This window comes from Marmota flaviventris, chromosome 2 (assembly GCF_047511675.1).
Source record: "Marmota flaviventris isolate mMarFla1 chromosome 2, mMarFla1.hap1, whole genome shotgun sequence".
NCBI lineage: Eukaryota > Metazoa > Chordata > Mammalia > Rodentia > Sciuridae > Marmota > Marmota flaviventris.
Window position 1 is genome coordinate 64,016,051 of NC_092499.1, and position 14,993 is coordinate 64,031,043.

General features: G+C 48.6%; 1 protein-coding gene across 1 annotated transcript in view; it reads right to left on the reverse strand.

Annotated features, from left to right (window-relative positions):
• Positions 1-1,085, reverse strand: part of Galnt16 (polypeptide N-acetylgalactosaminyltransferase 16) — an 89,985-nt gene extending 88,900 nt beyond the window's left edge. Inside the window, exon 1 of the mRNA XM_071607929.1 lies at positions 808-1,085. Within this exon, the coding sequence (XP_071464030.1) occupies positions 808-981 (174 nt within the window). The 5' untranslated portion in view covers positions 982-1,085. The remainder of the gene's footprint in view (positions 1-807) is intronic.
• Positions 1,086-14,993: the final 13,908 nt, after the last annotated feature.

Genomic DNA, 14,993 nt, shown 5'->3' on the forward strand with positions numbered 1-14,993 from the left:
GCGGCGACAGGAACGCCCCCTGCAGGACGGCTGAGGCTCCGCATGTCACCGCCGGGGTCCCCAGAGCGCCTAGGGCCCCGCAGCTCCACCAAAGCCCCAACCATTCCACACAGCCTTTGTTTCCCTGCTTGCTAAGCCGTCCCGGAGCTGACCCCGTGCGAAGGAATCGCCAAGTCCAGGCGCGGACACAGCCGGCTCAACTGTAGTGTGAACCCTAAGGTTGGGGGTGCAGGGCGCATACAGTACAAGACCCTTCCCTGACCCACAGAACCCCCTTGGAAGGGTGTCAATGCCAAAGAAAAAGGTCCACGTTGATCCGGATGAGAAGCAGCGCTTAGCGACCCTTCCCTACCCACGCCCCCACCCGATGTCCTTTATCCCCAGGAGGCTGGAGAACCAGTGCGCACCGCCACCTACGCGCTCAGCTGCGCGGTTTCCACCGACTGATCGCTGCGCTCAAGGACCAGCTGCTTTCTCCCCCCGGCAAGGCACCCGCAGCCCCTCAGCCCCCAGCCCCGGCTGCGCAGAGCCGGGAGATCCGCCACGTTCCCAGTCGCGCGTGCACGCAGGGCCCACCAAACTTGCAGCACTTTCTCCCAACCCCCACCCACTGTCACCCTCCCTCCATCCGTGCACCCTGGCCCCGCCGGACCGGCAGAGGTTGCCATAACAACAAATAGGAATGCTCCAACGTATACAAAGCCGGCCTGGCGCGGCGGGCCCCGAGCCCTGGGCTGCCGCGCGGGGGCAGGACGCGCGCCGCGGCTCCCCCGCCGGCCGGCCGCCCGGCGCGCCGGGCGTACTCACAATGAGCGGGATGGTGCGGTCCTCGCGCAGCTGCTCTGGCCTCCCGCCGGTCTTCTGCGCGCCCCGGCCGCCGGAGGCTGCGTGGGCTCGGTTGTCCTGCCATAAGTAGTAGAAAGTGCCCAGGATCCAGGCTACGGTCAGGATGGCGATGGCATTGGCGCGGATCTTCCTCATGGTGGGCGGCCGGGCGCCCAGGGTGGGAGCCGGGTCCGGCGTGCTCTCGAGGCCGGGGCGGGGGCGCTACCAGCCCCAGCTGTTTGTTTTCGCTTGCGCCTGGCTGCTCAGTCCTGCAGAGCAGAAAAAGGAGAGAGGTGGGGGGGGGGGGGTTGTGATAGGGAGAGACAGGAGCGCGGAGCGATCCTCACGGTCCTAATGCCCTTCAGCCCGCGCTTCCCCCGGGCGCCCATTCATTCGCGCGCAGAGCCCCATCCGCGCTCCAGCTGCTGCTGGCGGCCCGGGCCGCTGCGCACCCGTAAAGGAGCGCCCGGAATGGAAAGTAGCACGGGCCTTCCTCCTGCGCTCGGGGACCTGGCGAGACAGACGCCCGCGGCGGAATGGCGACGGGTCGGAGCCAGCTTCGTCTCCCACCGCTCGCCGACCGATCGCCCGGCGCTGCCCCCGCGCGGCCCTAGTGGGTCCCGCCTACCCACCCCACCCCCGGACCAAGAGGCCCTGAGTCACCGACCAGAAATGCGCGACCCCCGGCCTTGGCCCACGCAGTGGAGCTGCAGTTCCGGGCGGCGCTCTGAATTGCGCTCCGGCAAGGGGTTCAAGGTGTGTTTCGCGAGTCCTTGGGAAGAGGTGGCAGGGAGGAGAGGTGTCCTGAGTTTACACTGGAACCCTCCACAGCCTAGATTCCGATCCGTGGGGGAGCCGCCCAGAGGAAGGTTTGGAAGCTGGTGCACTTGACATTCGGGGAGAGCGAAGGGGGAGCGACATTGTCTCGCAGCTAGGGCGAGGAGAATGGAGATACAATCACTGTGCATCTTTCATTGGCCCGGGGTTCCGGGCTTTTATGACACTTTCCTACATCCTGCTTCGCTGTCCCCTGGATAACTCTGAGGTATCTTCATCACTATTTCATCAGAAAACAGAAGCCAGAGTGGCCCGGCGATTCCCCAGAGGTCACATGACTAATTAGTGGGAAGAGCCCAGTCTACAAATCATCTGACACTCTTCTACAAGCCATCTGACACTTTTCGACAAAGTGCAAAACACGGTGGTGAGAGACACATCACTGAGATTCTGCGCCGGTGCTGGAGGCGGTGACAATCATGTGTGAACTACTCTCTCCTGACAAAAGGCCAGGTGGGCTAGATTAGCCCTAGGAGACCAGCCCAGGGTGGGGTACAGGCCGACACTCAATGAATAAATGGGAAACGATGAAGTAAGGATCACAGAAAGAGAAATAATTTATTGCAAGGCGGTCTTCTTTTATTTGCCAGGGAAAGCTGCTTAGAGAAGTCCGAATAAATCCTTAAGAGGCACAAGGGGGAGGGGAGGACAGGATCATGAATAGCTGCCCCAGCAAAGGTCCAGAGGATGGAAGCATTTGTGTTAAGGAGATAGCGCCGGACCTGGTAAGGGTTTGGTGGAAGTTGAGGCTGGAAGACTGGGCAAGTCTGGACTCAGGAGATCCTTAAATGCCAGGAGGAGTGGGCAGGGAGTTTGTTTCCTGTTGATGCTGCTGGGTATTATGGCTCTTCTGAAGACTCAGGTAGGGTCAGGGCTCCAAATGAAGCCACCTGGGGAATCAGGCAGTGAGGTCACAGCATCAAGTCTTCCCTCACTCACACTGTCAGCACCACCCTGAGGCATGGAAGTGAATAAGGAGGTGTTTCTCTGTTTCTCCATCTATTTCTCCATCATTCTGGAAGTGAACCATGTACATAATAGATGCTTGATACATTTCTATTTAGGCAAAGGGAAGAAACTCCACTTGATTTTCCCAGAAGACTTATCATCACAATTATGATACCTTGACTCAAAAGACTAATCATGAGGATACCTAGACAATTCCCCAAATGGCCCAACCAGGGAGGGGACCCTACAAAATAGAGAATACACCAAAGAGGGTCTATGAAAATAGCAGGGAGTCTTAGGAATAGTCTGTGTGGCCATCATAAACAACAGGCAAGAGGACAGAGATGCCCCGGGTCCTGGGGTGTTAGAGTCTGTAAACAAGTCAAAATAACACCTGGCATTTTGCCAGGGGAATGTTAGAGGTCGTAAACAAGTCTGGATGGTGCCTGGCAAAATGCCAGAGGGAGTGGTTTGAGAAGTAACAAAAGCGAGCCATTAAGTGTGGAGATTCCTTATTGGTTGACTGATGTATCTAGTTTATGCTAATTAGATAAGCTGTGTGGAATGTATAAATACTGCTCCTGTCCTGCAATAAACGGCTCCCACTCCTGCTGTATCAACGTACACAAGTTGTTCGTCACCCCCCGGTTATTTTGCCAGCCGTACTCCGGCACTGGGGCATTAGTACAACTTGCTGTCCCAGGTCTCTCTCACCTGGGGAGTTCAATCAAACTGCCTAGGGCACAGGATTCATTTGCACGGATGGAGAAAATCACTGTGAAGCCACTGCCTGATTTCACAGCAATCATGGGATAGATCCAGTGTCACAGCATCTGTGTGAGGCCAGGGAAGAAGACTTTGCTCCTTAGGCACCAGGCTCCACAGACATCTCTAGTCAACCATGAAAATGAAAGGGAGCTGCTCTCTTGGTGCCGCCTTTTAACACAGGTGATCTATCAGGAGGTCAGCCAGGTGGGAGGACTAGGGACCAGCCCTCTAGTTGCCATAGGTTGCTCCCTGCATCCCAGCCTGCCAATGCACGTCTGGTTGCCTTTGATCTTGAGAGAACCAGGTGAAAGGATGTGGGGTCCAAAGGCATCCCCTCAACTTGAAAAACTCACCCCTGGGTATGGGAGGTGAAGCTGGGCCTTGCCAGGCTGATATCAGGCTGAGGGCTTTCTGGTGGCTCCATGAGGTGAGGGAGGGAGAAGATGGAATTTGGCAGGGTTTCTACAAGTCTCACCACTTATTCCCCAGGAATAAGTGGGGGCCAATTGTCATTATCTGGCAGCTCTGTCCCTAAGATAAAACTTCCCTCACCCTCCACCAGAGGGGCATAGCCCTTCATGAAGGTGTTAGACTGCACAATAGCCCTCAGATGGGCACTTCCTTGGGGATGGAAATAAAAGAGGGCTGGAAGTCACTATGCTCATTTAACTGACTGAAATTTGACACAGAGGTTGACTGATGTGCCTTAAGCCACAGGCACTCTGGCAGAACTGGGAACTAGAAACTGCCACCTTGGCTACAAACTATGGTCTTCCTTCCAGATTTGAATCACAAATGGGCCCAAAACTGAGTCTGAGGTAGATTTCAGTGATCAGGGATAACAATGAATTTTGTTTCCTCTCTGGTCCTAGAGTGGATCCCAGCAGAATGACAGATCAAAGCCATCCCTAAGAGATTTGCTGATTCCTAATGTTCATTGAACTTTAAAAACAAGAGTAATTGTATTAGCTACAGTTTACTCAGGACCTCCCAGGTGCCAGCCAGCCCCCATGCCTACATTCCACATTCCTATCTCTAAAGTTCTCATGCTCTTGAGGTGAGTTCAAGATTATCATCCCCATCTGCAGCTAAGGACCCTGACACTTCACAGGGCTCATTTAATTATTTGCCTGGAGTCAGACAGCAGGTCAGTGGTGGAGCTGAGTTTAAATCCTGAGCCATTTTCAATGTCAGTGTGTGGGCACGGTGCAGGGCAGTCTGCAGGGTGCTTAAGAGTTAGCTCTATGTGCAGAGGTCTCCCGTCACTTTGGGCCTGTCTTCTCCTCTGTAAAAGGAGGGATACAGAGACATGCTCTCAGATTCCCTCTAGTTGAGCCATTTTAGACTTCTAGTTCTTAGGCACGTTCCCCTGTTTGCTATTTCTCTCAGACTCAGTTCACCTTCTCTTTTAAGGCCACCAAAGCTGGCCTGGGGTAAGCTGGGACCCCAGTTGATGTGCAGCTGGACAACTCAATTCAAATGCTAGTTATGTCACAGAAGAGGAAAGTGAGCAAATTCCTAACCTGAGTTTCCTCAACTGTGATATGAGGGTGTTAGCCCTTACTTGAAGCCCTGTTGAGAAAGACTGGTTGAAATAAAGCCTATAAAATTCAGTGCCTAGTAACCACCCCAATCTATTGGAGACCTGCTCCCACAGACATGCTCTGGGGGTGAGAAGGGACTCCTGAAGGGCCTGCCCAGAGAACACGAAGGGGACTGCTGCCATGGCTGCCAAGAACAGAGGACAGGCCACACCTAAGGCCACACCTAAGGTGAACTGTCCTGCCCAACAGGTGGGTGGATGCCTTTTCCAGAGCCTCTGGGGGGCACGCTGGAGGCAGGGTGGAGGAGAGAGGCACAGAGCAGGGCCCCCGCCTCTTTGTGTCCAATACTCTTAGACCTGTGCCAGCTCAGAAGTGTCTTGTCCTGTCTGCTGCTGCAGCAGGCCCCCAGAACATAGGGGAGACACCTGTTGGATTCCCAGCCTGCCCATGTCCTAAGCAGAAGAGAGGCTGGTAGGGGTACAGAATGTTCATAACCAGGCCACACATGCTGTGCCGATATGGGATCACAGAATACAGGCACCTGTGAAGAAGGCCCTGAAGCCCCCATTTTACAGATGAGACTGATGCCTACAAAGTCACAGCCATCCAGTGGATGTATGCTGTCCACTGCCAGCTGATCACGCTTAATGCGCCAATTGTCTTCCCAGGAAAAGGTATCTGTAAGTTTCTATAAACCGTTATAGATGGAGGGTAGGACCTGGCTTTTTTTTTTTTTTGTACCAGGAATTTAACCCAGGGGCACTTAACAACTGAGCCACATCCCCAATCTTTTTTTGGATTTTATTAGAGACAGGGTCTCATGGAGTTGCTTAAGACCTCACTAAATTGCTGAGGCTGGCTTTGAACTGGTGATCCTCCTGCTTTAGCCTCGTGAGCCACTAGATTACAGGCATGAGCCACCGCGCTCAGCTAGGACCTGGCTCTTTGAAAGGAACTTCCAGTCTTATTCTCAATCCAATTTGTCTGATAACCTTGGCTTTTTATCACTGGTTTCTGCCACTAAACTGTAAACGCTGAGGGCAAGGCTTTTTCTGTTTTTGTGATTTTTGTTTTCTTTTGCAGTGCTCGGGATCAAACCCAGGCCAAATGCACTACCACTGAGCTACACCCCAGCCCTTGAGTGTTCTTTTTTTATCTTCATTTTTAAAAGCAAGATCTCACTGTGTTGTCTAGGCTGGTCTTGAACTCTAGGGCTCAAGTGATTCTCCCACTTCAGCCTCCCGAATAGCTGGGGCTATAGGTCCTCCCTCAGGGGTTCTATTCATGAGCTGCCCTCAAGATGAGGAGGTGAGAAAGTCTTTTGTGGTCCCATCAGAAGTCATGGAAGGAGTGACCCTGATTCTGTTGGGCAATGGCAGAACTATGATGGTTATTGCTGATCATAATGACCCAGCTTCTGCATTTGGGAGTAACAGGACTGCAGAGGCTTTAAGCTCTGTAGCTTTAAGCTCTAGTGCACACCTGTAATCCCAGCAGCTCAGGAGGCTGAGGCAGGAGGATCGAGAGTTCAAAGCCAGCCTCAGCAAGCTTAGTGAGGTCCTAAGAAACTCAGAACCTGTTTCTAAATAAAATATAAAAAAAGACTGGGGATGTGGCTCAGTGGTTAAGCACCCTTGGGTTTAATCTCCGGTACTAAAAAAAAAAAAAAAAAAAAAAATTGTCAAATGCTCTTTACTAACAGCAAGAAATTCATGCCAAAAAAAAAAAAGAAAGAAAGAAAAAAGAAATGCACAAATGAAGTCACTGGTTAGCAGAACTGGTCCCAGAGGCAGAGCCTTTTCCAAGGCTCCTGACCTCCCCACCTCTACCACCTCCTTTCTACACAGCCTCTGGAGAGCTGAATGGCAAAGGTTCTCAGAGCAGACCAGATGGCCCACGGAGATGCCAGACCAAGGCCTACCACACTCCTGTCTCTCTGCCTTGAATGGAAGTGCCTCTGAGCAAGGCCTGGCAGCCTTTTGTGTATCATGAGTTCCCAGCACAATATTGGGCATCTTGGCAGCACGTACTAAATCTGTGTGGAGTAAATCAATGAATGAATGAATATCGAGGGTGGGAAGCTGCTGCTTCTTGCCACTCTGGACTGAGAAAATGCCAAAAAGCCCTCAGATGGTGAAGCCAGTGCCTGTTGCCTGTTGGGGTCCCTTCATTTCCTTTTTGAATACTTAGAAGGTGCCAGGCACTTCTAGTATAGGGATACAAAAATGAACAATATCTGGTCACAGCATCTGGGGGATTCAGTAATTGACATTAGAGAAATATGTGTAAACAGTCACAGGATTAGACAGGGTTCTACAGCTCTACTGTACAAGTTGGAAGACATTTGGGAGCAGAGCCTTGAAGGACAGGTAAGCAGCCAAGTCCAAGAAATGGAGCAAACAAAAGTGGCTAAGATATGTGAGAGTTTGGGAGATTGAATCCAGGAGATTGAATGAGACTGAGCCTACATCCCCAGCCTTTTTATTTTTTGTTTTGAGATGGTTTTGTTAAGTTGCTGAGGCTGGCCTCAAACATGCAATCCTCCTGCCTCAGCCTCCTGAATTGCTGGGATTACAGGTGTGTTCCCTACAGGCATACTCATTTATTTTCAAGGGCCTTCTTTATTTGAGGATGGGCCTTTAGATCTGAGGCTTAGAACAAACTTTGGCTCAATATCAAAGAGGCCAGGCAGTAAGATTAGAAAGAATTTGAGTTGAAGAGACCCATGGTCCTACATTCCTTCAGTCTAATGGTGCCTATAATTGATACTTCCATTTTCCTTGTGAAACTGTGAAGCAGAAATTAAAGGACCTTTCCTGGGGTTGGTATAAATTTTGAAGCTCTTAGCCAGGCTGAAAATATCCATCGATATATGCTGAAGTGTAATTTCTACTCCCTGGCCAGTCAAAATAATTGAACAGGAAGAAAAAGCTGTTAATGCAGGAGGCGTGTAATACCAGATCCCTGTTGCCTGGAAATTTACCATTTCAAAGCAATTGAGGGTTTTACAACCAGCATTTACAGACATACATGTCCCCTCTCAGTGAAGCCACCCTCTGAAGCCATCAAAAGGCCCATCAATCTGGCTTGGACACCAAAATTGTTCACATATCTGGAGCTGATGCCAGAGTAGGAAAAGGAAATTTAAAAGCATCCTATCATTTTATCAGCATGTAGGTCTTGGGGAGCGTCCTCCTGGCAGGTGGTGGTAAACAGCGGGGCTGTTCATGCTTGGGGGCCAGTGATGGCAGAGCTCCAAAGTAGAGTAATAAGGCAACTCTTCCCACCTCCTCCCTTCTACCTTGACATCCCTGCCTTGTGTCCACGCACAACTTGGTCTAGGGTGACATTTTTTCTTCCTGCCAGACAAGAACATACCTGCCTCTGCTTTCTGCAGTGACAGTAGGTTGAAGGCTGCACATCCTTCAGCAGAGGGTGGCGCTGTGCTACTGTTCACAGTCCACCTGCCCCATCTCACCCTGGAGTCCAGCAGAAGAGGTGGACAATGGACTCAGCCCACAGCCTCTGTCCTCTGCCATGCTGTGTATATGTGTGCATGTATGTGGATGTGTGTGTGGTCCATTTTTTAATTGGAATTTTATTTCACCTTTTTCTTGGAATTCGTGATTTCTTTCCCTGTCTCTAATCATTTGTTTTTCCTTCCATCTCTGAAACAGATCTTTACAAATATTACTACCTAAAAAGGGAACATTTGGCATGTTCTTGGGAAGCAGGGATAATTGGGAGGTGGGAAACCTGGGTTTTAGTTCTAGGAATGCCATCAACCATCCTGGTGACCCTGGAAAAGTCACTTATCTGGGTCTTTTTCTCATGTTTAAAAGAGGACTTTGGTACATAAATACTTGGAAGGTCCTTTCTAGGGCTAGCATTTTAGGATTCTATGTATTTTTCTACTTATTTTAAATAATTTCCTGCTGTAGCAAGAATTATTAACAAACTGAGGTGCAATTTTTTTTGAGGGGCGGATAAGGGATTGAACTCAGGGATGCTTAACCACTGAGCCACATCCCCACTCCTTTTTTATATTTATTTAGAGACAGGGTCTCGCTGGGCTGGTGGTGTACGCTTGTAATCCCAGAAGCTCGGGAGGCTGAGGCAGGAGGATTGTGAGTTCAAAGCCAGTCTCAGCAAAAGCAAGGCCCTAAATAACTCAGTGAGACCTTGTCTCTAAATAATACACACACAAAAAAAGGGCTGGGGATATGGCTCCGTGGTCGAGTGCCCCTGAGTTCAATCCCCAGTACCCCAAAAAAGAAATAGAGACAGGGTCTCCCTGAGTTGTTTAGGGCCTTGCTAATTTGCTGAGCTGGTTTTGAACTCCTGATACTCCTGAGTGGCTGGGATTACAACAGGTGTGCGCCACCATGCCCAGCCCAAGATATAATTTTCTTTATCATCATTTGATCTCATTACACATTACATACACTTGTATACACCCAAACAATTTAAAGCATTCTATATGATCAAGAATCTGAAAATTTCCAGATTACAGCAGATCTAAAAAGGAGAAAGTAGAGGAATATACAAGAAGTTGGTACATCCAGGGATGCCTCCAAGGAGGGGAGCTTGAGTAGGCAGAATGAGATGTTTTTATTGTACATCCCGTATACCTTTTGAATTTCTTTTTTTTCTTTTTTGCTATTTATTACCTCTTCACATTTCTTTTTTCTGGTGCTGGGGATTAACCAAGGGCCTCATGCCAAGCACGTTTGTTCTACCATTGAGCCATACTCACAGCCCCTAAAATTTTTTAAGCAAGAAAAAAAGTTCTCCTTTCTCTTTCTTCCACCGCAGGCCTCAGTCCAGCCCATTGCTGAGGGGAAAGGAGGCCAGGGTTGGAGCTGGAGTCATGCTGAAGGTGTCTTTCAGATCAGGTCTAAGACAAACCCCAGCTCTCCAGCTGGGCTGGCCAACAGCCCCACTGCTCTGGCTGCCCTACAGTCTGCAGAGGTTCTGTGGGCACACACCCACAGCTGGCCCCTGTCCCTGGGCTCTCTGCTGGGCTGTCAAGCTGCACAGGGACTCGCCTCAGCATATCCCAGTGAGGGGCTGCCTCTCATTGCTCCAGCAACCAGGTGGGCAAAGAGGCCTAAAATCCAGCAAAAGGGTCAGTTCATTCAGCCTCAAATTCTCCAGCCCTTGTGAGTCCCTTTCAAAGGAAGACTGCCCTTTTTGTTTTTGGGTTTTGTTTTTGTTTTTTTGTGAATATAACATGAGGGGCTGGGGTTGTGGCTCAGCAGTAGAGTGGTCACCTAGCATGTGCGAGGCCCTGGGTTCAATCCTCAGCACCACATATAAATAAATAAATAAAGATATTGTGTCCAACTATGACTAAAAAACATTAAAAATTTTTAAAAAATGAGGACAAATCTGTAAAAAAGAATAAAAGGGCTAGAGATTAGTGGGGGAAAGGTCACCAAGGACCCTTTTCTCCTGGCCTCCCCTCACACTGCCTGCCTCCACTTGGCAGAGCAGGCTGCAGCATCTCTGGCCAGGTTCCACTCCCCTGGTTCCCCAGTGCCAACTCCTCATTAGCTTTTGACATTGAGCCTTCACATGGTCTTCCTCTTCTGCTTCCTTTATTGCTTACAACCTAGGATATGTGCTGTCCCCTACTTCCCACCCCCACCTCTGTTTTCGGACTGCCCCTCTTTTGGCTTAGTGCCAAGAAACAGCTGCCACGGTTGAGGTTCTGCTCAGAGTGGCACTGTTCCCCCAAATGAGATTGCTCCAGGTAGGTTCTTCCACTCTCCATCCACACCCCCCACGCCCTACTTCTTTCCAAGATAAACAGCCAATTGCCCACTAATAGTTTGAAAAATTAACTTTCTTTCTCTGCATTACTTCTTCCCGGGAATCCAGACAACAAATCTAAAATGTTCTGAAAGTTACTCCTAGGTCTTGTAAATGGTCTCTGTGAGTGGATAGGATGGGAAGAGGCCCCACAGGTCCTCCTAAAGTCTCTCTTTACCAGAAGGAACCTTTCTGAAAATGGCACAGCATTCCATCCTTGCTCAATCTGAGGTACCCTGGCAGTGCTGGAGCACAGATTGTGACCTCAGATCGCAAGTATCAGTGTCCAACACTGCAGTGGACCACCTCCCCTGCCTCCCCAACTGCACACAAGCCTAAGAGGGGCTGGGCTGTGTCCCAGAGGCAGTGGAAAGTGAGAGCAAGAGGACCATCGAAAAACCATGACAGAACTGGACACAGTGGCGCACACCTGTAATCCCAGCAGCTCAGGAGGCTTAGGCAGGAGGATTGTGAGTTCAAGGTCAGCCTCAGCAATTTATCGAGGCCCTAAACAACTCAGCAAGAGTTCTAAACAAAATATTTTTTAATATTTATTTTTTAGGTGTAAATGGACATAACACAATGCCTTTATTTTTTTTATGTGGTGCTGAGGATCGAACCCGGATCCCACCCATGCTAGGCGAGCGCTCTACCGCTGAGCCACAACCCCATCCCTAAACAAAGTATTAAAATATTACAAATATTTGTCTTTAAAAATATTTAAAAAGGGCTGGGGATGTGGCTCAGTGGTTTAGTGCCCCAGAGTTCAATTTCTGGTACAAAAAAAAAAGAGAAGAGAAAAGCCGTGATAGACAAGCAGCAGAGGGAGATGTGTACTTAGCAGAATGGATACAAACAGACTCCAAGAGATGAAAAGATAGAATACGAGGAAAAACAGCTTCAGGGAAAGAAAAAGCAGAGAGTGAAAACCAATAAAAGTGGAACAAATACTAAAGCCAGAAAGGCCTCAAGAGAAACCATCCAGAGAGCAGCGAGAGGAGAGGATGGTTAACAGTAGAGGGCTGGGGGGGCGGGGGGCGGAAGAGGGCGAGGGTGGCCAGTGTTCCAGGCTGGAGGCAAGAGCACTGGCGCAACATAAATCTCTCGGGAAGGGTCACTCACCTTCCAAGCTGTTGGGCTTATTGGCTGCAGCAGGCAGAATCTATTTAAAACACACCAGGCATTTTGCCTCATTCTGTTTCCCTGCCCAGAAAAGGCTGGAGCCAAAGGCTGAGGGAACCAGTGCAGCCTTAGGACTCCACAAGGACCATAGACTGAAATCAGGAAGATCCTCACCCATCTGGAATGACCCCTCCTCCCACCCCAGCACCAGGCCACTGAACTGCTAGCATATTGAACACAGTCCCCCAAACTCAAAGACGTCCTTCATTCTGTCTTCAAGCTTGTCAGAAAGCAGATGCTGCTCAAACGTGACAGCTGCTCCAAGGGGCCTGCCCGGCCAGTGGGAATGTTCTCATCTGACTGAGAGGCCTCAGTGATTAGATTTCAGCAAGACAAAGGACAGCATGAAAGGGCATCAAGGATAAAATGGTTTTGGGGAACCATATGGGTCTTGATTTAGAAAATCATCAAGGGTTCCACAGCTTTTCCCAGACTATGTATCTTGGGAGGCTCCAATCTGGAGATGTGACTCCTAGCCACCTGCCACAGAGGAAAGACTAAGGACGACTGGGAGCTGGAAGTGACCTAGGAAGGCCATCCCTGCAAGATTTGTTTCCTCTCCCACCAAGAAGTCAGATGACAGGCCCTCCTTCCCTGGCTCTTGAACCTATGAGTTGTATAAAATACTGTTCACTGTGGCTCACTGTGAAGTTCTCTGCCATGCATGAGAGTTATATGCCTGAAAAACTTAATGAACAAATCAAATAAAAATTTTGCCTGCCAGAGATATTGGCTTTTCAAAATAAATTTGAGGTCGATCCTATGTTTAAGGAGAAGGATGGCTTTTGAGGGTAAGTAATCATCCCCGTTCATGTTTATAAAATCGTATGGCAGGGAGGGGGTTTCCGTGTAGAGATTTGCCTATAATTTGCGAATGAGCATCACTTCAACAAAAAGGCAGACAGTTGTGCTGCAGGAACTACTTCAAAAGAAAAATGAATGAAAACATTTAATGGGAAATTTCAAATAGACATAAAAGTAGAGAACCCAATATAATAACCCAGCTTCAACAATTATCAACTCATGGCAATCCTATGAGAAACTTGGACTTCTGAGCCAAATGAGCCAGACAGAGGGCAAAGTACAGTATAGGGCAAATAGGATTAGCACTGTGGAGGCTGTGGGATCCAAAACATTTCTGCATTAATGCTCTAGAGGATGAAGGGAAGGGGTAGGAAAATGTTCTTGGTTAACACCCAAAGAAGAAACTTGAGATCTAAAAATCCAGGTCTGGGGATATAGCTCGATTGGTAGAATGCTTGTCTCACATGCATAAGGCCCTGAGTTCAATTCCTAGCACCACAAAAACAAAACAAATCAAATCAAACTCTATATACTCTCTCTTTGATGGGTGGACAATATACAAATAAATTATACTGGTTATCATTAAGGAAGTAAAGGACTGGAGAGATTTCAGTATACATTTTTTAAAAATTTCTAGACTATGTATACATATTACTCCCCCCACACTTTGTTTTTTTTCTGTGGTACTGGGGATCAAATCAAGGGGTGCTCTACCAACCACTGAGCTGTATCTCTAGCCCTTTTTATTTTTTGAGACAGGGTCTCACTAAGTTCCTTAGGCTGGACTTAAACTTGTGACCCACCTGCCTCAGCCTCCCAAGCAGCTAGGATTACAGGCTGGTGCCACTGTACCTGGACACATGTTACCCGTTTTTAAAAAATTATTAAAATCAAGCTTTATGAAGCTTTGTAGTTACCAAGTCCACTAAGTGTGGGCAAACTGCCTAGACCAGACCACCAACTCTTCATTTCATTTTTACTTGGATTTACTGCTTTAGAGTAATTTGTATGACCAGATGTACACAACCTTCCAATACCCAGAAGCCTATCACTGGAATAGACGTTCACATAGTATAAAAGCCCCAGCCCTTAATGGTTATGTGTGTGTACACTTGTCAAAGTTTATCCGGCTTTACTCTGAAGATGTGCATATCTGCCATATGTTAACTATGCCACACTTCAATGAGTATTCAATAAAAGTCCTAGCCCTTGTGTACAAATAAGCCAAAGAATCACCATTTAGAGGTTTGCTGGGTTGATGGTTCGGAGGAAGCTGTTGTTTTGATAAAACAACACTATGCAGACTTTTTGCAAAAACTTGCTCTTTGGAAACCACCACTATAGCATGTGCTTTTGGTTAAGCATTCCACGGCTGAAACGCAACTCTATGCTGAAATGCCGAGAGGATGAGGCAAAATCTTGGCCAAGGTCAAGCTCTGCTGATGGTTGGAGAGGTGGGTGGCAGCCAATAGCTCTGCACTTGTATAACATTTTAAAAAGAAAAACTAACCCCAAGTCATCTTCTGTTCCTTTCCTGAGCCAACTTTAGTCCTACTTATTGTATCCAAGAACTCAGGAAGCCATATGTGCTTCAGCGCAGGCCTACCAGGCCTCCAGCGCCAGACTTGCATCTCTCAATTTAAGAGAAACTAATTCAGCTGATGGGGGCTTTTATTGGCTTTGTGAGATACACAGAAGATGTCAGAACTCTAGGCACTTTAGAGACCATGTAGGAGAGGCTGGAGTAACATATTTGAGCCTTCTTTTTGGCTAACTGGTCATCATTTTTTTAAATTTCTGAATGACAACCCCCCCTTGCAAAAAAAGATCCCAATTTGGTAGAAACCAGGGCTCACATCCATGTCTATCTAGATAACAGAAAAGAGCTTCAAGTGGAGCATGCTCAGTACAAATCTGTGTTACACAAAGAAAAACCAACAAGTTCCCTTTGGGGCTGAAACTAAGCACAAGGATGATCCAGAAAATGCACTTTCTGCCAGGCACAGTGGCATGTGCCTGTAACCCAGCTACTCAGGGAGAATTAGGGGCTTAAGGACAGATTGGTCATCATGGTGACACCCACCTTATCTCAAAAAGTATTCTCTGCCAGGTCCTAGGAAATATATGTGTATATAGAGAGTCCATTCTGCAGCTTGTAAAACGCAAACCTTACATTTTGTACACATCTGTCTAGCTGATGCCCAGACAAAGGCAAAGATGAGCAGAACAAAGTCCAGGGCAAGCCAGCTGACCCAAGACACAGGCCTCCTA